The sequence below is a fragment of the Symphalangus syndactylus genome, chromosome 9 (genome assembly GCF_028878055.3).
Source record: "Symphalangus syndactylus isolate Jambi chromosome 9, NHGRI_mSymSyn1-v2.1_pri, whole genome shotgun sequence".
In the NCBI taxonomy this organism is placed as follows: Eukaryota; Metazoa; Chordata; class Mammalia; order Primates; family Hylobatidae; genus Symphalangus; species Symphalangus syndactylus.
The window spans coordinates 70,128,028-70,135,226 of NC_072431.2; the positions used below are offsets into that span (position 1 = coordinate 70,128,028).

The window sequence follows — 7,199 nt, forward strand, 5'->3', positions numbered from 1 at the left end:
AGGCGCCCGCCACCACGCCTGGCTAATTTTTTGTATTTTTTAGTAGAGACGGGGTTTCACCATGTTAGCCAGGATGGTCTCGATCTCCTGACCTCGTGATCTGCTCACCTCGGCCTCCCAAAGTGCTGAGATTACAGGCATGAGCCACCGCGCCTGGCAAATCTGAAGCCTTTTGTAGCTCCTGAGACTGCGGTTCAAGGCAGGGCCGTGCTTCCCCCTCCCAGCCCTGGCCCCGTGACCCCAGCTCTGTGCCTGGCACTGTACAGAAGCCTCAGAGATGCCCACTGCCAGAGCAGGCACCAAATCCTTATCTACTGGGGACCCAGGGGGTACCCTCCCTGAGAGTTTGGCCTTTGGGCTAACTCCTGGGCAGAGACTCCTCGGTGCTGCTGCTTGATTACCCCTGTGACAGAGAGCTCATTACCTCTCCAGGCCCATTACCTCTCCAGAGAGCTAATTACCTCTCCGCTCCATGGCCTACCCTGCCATCCCCCGACAGCCCCGCTCTGGCCAGCATGATTTTCCCAGTGTCCTCTACCCACCACAAACCCCAGCCCCGCAACAGGCTTGCTCTAACAGGACAAGTTGTGCTGAAGATGGGGCCTTTAGAAGCAGTGCGGTATGATAAAGAAGGTTGATTCATGTCTGGGCAGGGCTTTCTGGAGTCTGTGGAGCTAAAGACATTAGTATAATACAAAGCTGGGCTTGGTCACTGGCACTCCCGACTGCAGTGACACAGCAGCTCTCAGATGTGAGCCATAGATCTCAGACCTTTCCAGAAGCTTGGAGTTCTTGCTATGTAGTGGGCCCCGACTGTTTCTACTCCTTTTCTTTTCTGTTCTTTCATTTTGAGACGGAGTCTTGCTCTGTCACCCAGGCTGGAGTGCAGTGGCGCTGTCTTAGCTCACTGCAACCTCCACCTCCTGGGTTCAAGCGATTCCCCTCCCTCAGCCTCCAGAGTAGCTGGGATTATGGGCGCCTGCCACCACACCCAGCAAATTTTTGTATTTTTAGTAGAGATGGGTTTCACCATGTTGGCCAGGCTGGTCTCAGACTCCTGACCTCAAGTGATCCGCCCTCCTCGGCCTCCCAAAGTGCTGGGATTACAGGCATGAGCTACTGCACCAGACCTTGTTTCTACACTTTAAACCAGCTCCACGGGAGGCCCCCTGAGGCCGCCTGCTCCAATCCCAGGCAGTGACAATCGTGCAATGTCCCTGGAGCAGGAGTGAGATATCAGACGGACCTGTTCAGGACTGGGCGGGTCTCACTCCTGGCTGGATCCTTCAAGCCCAGTGCAGCCCCCCAGATTCCACACGTGGGGCGGCAGGGACTCCAGGCCTAACTGTGCAGAGCCAGGACGGTCCATTGCAGGGATGTGCAGACCGAGGCCCAGAGAGGAGGGCTGGGCAGTCCCAGAGATGCTTGGAGGGACCTCTGTGATAGCCCCGCTTGTGTTTTCCAGACCCAAGCTGCTCACTGAGGGAGTCAAGGACCCCATTGTGAATACACAAGGTACCATGCACGGGGTCGTGGGCCATGGTGTGGGTGGGCAAGGGAGGGCCCCAGGGGCCTCTGCCACCAGCCCCTCCTCCTGCTGCCTCTGTCCTGCGCCCATCCTGGCCCTGGCATTCTCCCCACACCCCCTCATTGGGTTTCCCCTAATGATGCCATCTTGGGTCCCAGGAACTGCCTCCTCACTTGGCTTCTCTCCCCCTGCCCTGCCCCCAGAGAGGGATTTCGGGGACCCTCTGGTGGGCGAGAGCCTGAAGAGACAGGGCTTTCAAGGTAAGGTTGAGTTGAGGGGGAGGTCTGTTGTCCCAGCACCAGGACCTTGACCTGATTTGGGTTTGGAGGGCCAGGCTGGAAGTGGGGAGCAGCTGGCCCCCAACTTCAGGGCCTAAGGGACCAAGCAAGCCAGGTTGGCAGCCCAGGCCCGACTGTACCCTGCCAGCTCTGTGTTAGAGACTCCAGGGGAGAGGGGGTGCCTACAGGTGGACGGTGGAGGAAATTGGTGGGTGGGAGGGTACAGGGCGCAGGAGCCTGCCTGCCCCCCTCCAGGAAGGTAGCTGACATGCCCACTCCTTATTCAGCAATCAGCTGTGGTCTTAGTGCTTTGAAATCAGAATAGGAGCCAGGCGCAGCACCTCACGCCTGTAATCCCAGCACTTGGGGGGGTCAAGGCGGGAGGCTCGCTTGAGGCCAGAAGTTCGAGACCAGCCTGGGCAACATAGAACCCATCTCTATGTCTATTTTTAAGAAAAGAAGGCTGGGCGCGGTGGCTCACGCTTGTAATCCCAGCACTTTGGGAGGCCGAGGCAGGCAGATCACGAGGTCAGGAGATCGAGACCACAGTGAAACCCCGTCTCTACTAAAAATACAAAAAATTAGCCGGGCGTGGTGGCGGGCGCCTGTAGTCCCAGCTACTCGGAGAGGCTGAGGCAGGAGAATGGTGTGAACCCGGGAGGCGGAGCTTGCAGTGAGCCGAGATCACGCCACTGCACTCCAGCCTGGGCGACAGAGCAAGACTCCGTCTCAAAAAAAAAAAAAAAAGAAAAGAAATCAGAGGTCGAGTGCAGTGGCTCACGCCTGTAATCCCAGCACTTTGGGAGGCCAAGGCAGGTGGATCACTTGAGGCCAGGAGTTCAAGACCAGCCTGGCCAACATGGCGAAACCCCGTGTCTACCAAAAAAATACAAGAATTAGTCAGGCGAGGTGGCATGCATCTGTGATCCTAGCTACTTGGGAGGCTGAGGCAGAAGAATCACTTGAACCTGAGAGGTGGAGGTTGCAGTGAGCCAAGATCATGCCATTGCACTCCAGCATGGGCAACAGAGCAAGACCTTGTCACCCTGTCTCAAAAAAAAGGGGGGGGAAAGAAATGGTGGTCTGGGATCCCTCCGGCACATGCTGGCACTTGTCTGTTTTGTTTGTTTGTTTGTTGAGATGGAGTTTTACTCTTGTTGCCCAGGCTGGAATTCAATGGCACAATCTCGGCCCACTGCAACCTCCACTTCCTGGGTTCAAGCGATTCTCCTGCCTCAGCCTCCTGAGTAGCTGGGATTACAGGTGCACGCCACCATACCTGGCTAATTTTTGTATTTTTTTTAGTATAGACGGGGTTTCACCATGTTGGACAGGCTGGTCTCGAACTCCCGACCTCAGGTGATCTGCCGGCCTCAGCCTCCCAAAGTGTTGGGATTACAGGCATGAGCCACTGCACCCAGCTTTTTGTTTTGTTGTTGTTGTTGTTTTCTGAGACAGAGTCTTGCTCTTTCATCCAGGCTGGAATGCAGTGGTGCAATCTCGGCTCACTACAACCTCCACCTCCCAGGTTCAAGGGATTCTCTTGCCTCAGCCTCCCAAGTAGCTGGGATTACAGGTACACACCACCATGCCCGACTAATTTTTGTAGTTTTAGTAGAGATGGGGTTTCACCATGTTGGCCAGACTGGTCTCTCCAACTCCTTCCCTCAGGTGATCCTTCCACATCGGCCTCCCAAAGTGCCGGCATTACAGGCATGAACCGCCGCGCCTGGCCACACTTGGGGGTTTTTACTGACCACTCTCTGGGTGAGGGTGGCTCAGTGGCTCATGCCTGTAATCCCAGCTGAGGCAGGTGGATCATCTGAGCTCAGGGGTTCGAAGCCAACCTGGGCAACATAGCGAAGCCCTATCTTTACCAAAAACACAAAGAAGAAATTAGCCAGGCATGGTGGCACACAGCTGTGGTCCCAGCTACTCAGGAGGCTGAGGCAGGAGAATTGCTTGAGCCTGGGAGGTGGAGGTTGCATAGGGAGCTGCCAGGCCTGTCCCCTGTGTCTGTGGGGACTGCCCGTCCTCCACCATCTGCTGGATCAGCTGGGCTTCGGTTCCCTCCCCTGTCTCCAGCCCCCCAGTGACTTCATGAAGCCCATACCCCCTGCCTGCCAGCCCAGGGCACAGGACTCTGCACTCTATGGTGTCCCTCCCCTCCAGGGCTTATTTATTGATTTGGTGGTTTTCAAATGTCAACAATTAACTGAATTTCCAACTCATCACTGTTGTGGCAACAGTGCATATCCTTCTGGAAAAAACACATCTCCATCAAGACGTTGGTGCTGAAGGACCCGAGAGGCCCACTCCAAAGATCCGTTAATTGCCAGAGAAGGAGTTCCCCATAATTAGAAAATCATCTTCCTCAAAAGTCACCAAGTGCCTTTTCACTGAACAGCCCAAACCCATAATCATTTTGCTCTTTGCAGAAAATTATGACGCAAGGCTCTCACGGATTGACATTGCCAACACGCTAAGGGAGCAGGTCCAGGAGCTTTTCAATAAGAAATACGGTAAGCAGCGCAGAACCCCTGGGGAGGGACATGTAGCCGCTGTGGACAGAGAAGTGGGAGGTTTCCCAGTTCCAGCCGAGGGGATCTCTGGGGAAACGATTCACCCCTTTACATGTATTTCTTGAGCATTTACTATGTGCCAGGCACTGTCTCAGGCACTGGGGATATCGCTGTGAATAAAACAGACACAGTCCCTGTACTCATGAGCCTTGCAGACCAATAAGGTGAGACACACTTTCAACAACTACACACAGAATTTAATAGACAAGGGCCTGGCTCGGTGGCTCATGCCTGTAATCCCAGCACTTTTGGAGGCTTGAGCTCAGGAGTTCAAGGCCAGCCTGGGCAACATGGCAAAACCCCATCTCTACCAAAAATACAAAAAAAGAAATTAGCCAGGTGCAGTGGTGCACACCTGTGGTCCCAGCTACTCAGGAGGCTGAGGCAGGAGAATCGCTTGAGCCTGGGAGGTGGAGGTTGCAGCGAGCTGAGATCATGCTATTCCACTCCAGCCTGGGCAACAAAAGCGAAACTCTGTCTCAAAAAAAAAAAAAAAAAAAAAAAGGAGCATATGACATGGGAGCATATTGGTGTGGCTTTTTCTTTCTTTTCTTTTCTTTTCTTTTTTTTTTTTTTTTGAAACAGGGTCTCACTCTGTCACCCATGCTGGAGTATAGTGGTGTGATCGTGGTTCACTACAGCCTCAAACTTCTGGGCTCAAGCAATTCTCCTGCCTCAGCCTCCTAAGTGGCTGGAACTACAGGCATACACCACCATGTCCAGCTATTTTTCAGAAATTTTTAGTAGAGACAGGATCTTGCTATGTTGCCCAGGCTGATCTCGAACTCGTAGACTTAAGTGATCCTCCTGCCTTGGCCTCCCAACATGCTGGGATTATGGGCATGAGCCACCATGCTGGCCTTTTTATGTTCTGATCAAATAGCTCAGACTGTAATGCCTATATCTTTCCACAGTGCTACATAAGAGCTTTCTTGTACCATTCACTCCCCTGCACGCATGTCTTTCCATCACACCCCCGCAATCCCATGTACACACAACCCATGCTGCCTCTCACTCCTGACGGGCAAGACCCTGCCTCTCACCCACAGGGGAAGCCTTGGGCATCAAGTACCCAGTTCAGGTCCCCTACAGGTGGATCAAGAGTAACCCTGGCTCCGTGATCATCAAGGAGCTGCCCCCAGGAATCCCGTTCCGAAAGCCCTGCACCTTCGGCTCCTGGAACCTGGAGAGGATTCTTGCCGTGGCTGACAAGATCAAGTTCATAGTCACCAGGTACTCAGGGGGGAGGGTGAGGGTGAAGAGGCAGGACTAGCTCATATGGGGGCTTGCACCTGCATATCCTTAGCCTTTCCCTAGGTCCTGCCCTCCCCACTGGACAAGGTGGCTCTCCTGGCACCATCCTGGGTCCTCAGTGTGGCCAGAAAGGGACTGCAGGCCAGCCTGAGTGCAGGGAGCCCTTCAGAAGTGGGACTGGTCACCCCCCATGGCAAGGGCAGCCTTGGAGGGCATCTTCAACCTGTTCAGCAACACCTGCTCACTGCACCCCCCAGCCCCCAGGAAATGCCTTTAGCCCCCATCAGAGGGATTTGCCCAAGGTCTCGGGGCCAACCAGGGCAGAGCCTGCCCAAGGCCCAGGTCTGCATCCTGCAGAGTGACACTGCCAATGCCAGCACCCTGCCACATTGTCTCAGTGTCCCACGCACACAGAGCCCCAGGGCAGCTTATTAAAATGCAGATTCTGCTGCCGTATGTCTGGGGTGCTCCCAGGGGAGACTGAGGCCACTGTATCCCAGGGTGTCTTCCTCATCCCCCAGGCCCTCCCCCTGACACCGCTACCTCTGTTTCTCTTCTAGGCCTTTCCAAAGACTCATCCCCATCCCAAAACCTGGTAAGAAGCACTGGCTGTGGAGGGGTCACTGGGAATAGGGCCCAGTCATGGTGCTGGGGGCCAGAGCTAAGCCTGCTGTGGGGCACAGGTTCTGGGGTCTGGGAACAGAAGCCAGGCCCCTGCTCTTCTTTTTTTGTTTTTTCTGAAGCAGAGTCCTTTTCTGTCACCCAGGCTGGAGTGCAGTGGTGCGATCTCAGCTCACTGCAACCTCCACCTTCCGGGTTCAAGTGATTCTCCTGCCTCAGCCTCCTGATGACTGGGAGATTACAGGCAACTGCCACCATGCCTGGCTATTTTTTGTATTTTTAGTAAAGATGGGGTTTCACCATGTTGGCCAGGCTGGTCTCAAACTCCTGATCTCAAGTGATCCTCCCACCTCGGCCTCCCAAAGTGTTGGGATTACAGGCGTAAACCACCATGCCCGGCCTAGGCTCCTGCCTTTCTGTTTAGCCACCTCACCTGGGCACCTGCCCCACGTAGATGGAGGAAGGCTAAGCTTGAATGTGGCCCCACATCCTGGGGCAGAGAAAGGAGTGGTGGTGCCAGTGACTTCTAAGTTTTACCCAGTCTGGGTTCAGGAGGGAGGGGCCAGGCCAGGTCAGTGCACCCCCTCCTCCTGATAAAGGGGATCTGGTTGACTTCAGTGAATAGATGAGGTTGGAGGCGAGTGGGTTCCTAACCACACAAGGAGTGGTGTCTGCATGGGAACCACAAGCATGGTGGTAAGATGTGGGAGGTGTCTACCCCACCTTAAACAGTGCAGTGCCTCTCCTGACCCTTTTCTTAATATTAGATAGATAGATAGATGATAGATGATAGATAGATAGATAGATAGATGATAGATAGATAGATAGATAGATAGATAGATAGATAGATAGATAGATGATAGATAGAAAGAGAGAGAGAGAGAGACCAAGTCTCACTTTGTTGCCCAGGCTGGAGTGCAGTGGCACCATCTCTGC

General features: G+C 54.2%; 1 protein-coding gene across 1 annotated transcript in view; it reads left to right on the plus strand.

The window, feature by feature from the left end:
* Positions 1-6,275, plus strand: part of LOC129490688 (general transcription factor II-I repeat domain-containing protein 1-like) — a 33,524-nt gene extending 27,249 nt beyond the window's left edge. Inside the window, exons 5-7 of the mRNA XM_063609956.1 lie at positions 4,245-4,328; positions 5,438-5,621; positions 6,203-6,275. Of these exons, the coding sequence (XP_063466026.1) occupies positions 4,245-4,328; positions 5,438-5,621; positions 6,203-6,275 (341 nt within the window). The remainder of the gene's footprint in view (positions 1-4,244; positions 4,329-5,437; positions 5,622-6,202) is intronic.
* Positions 6,276-7,199: the final 924 nt, after the last annotated feature.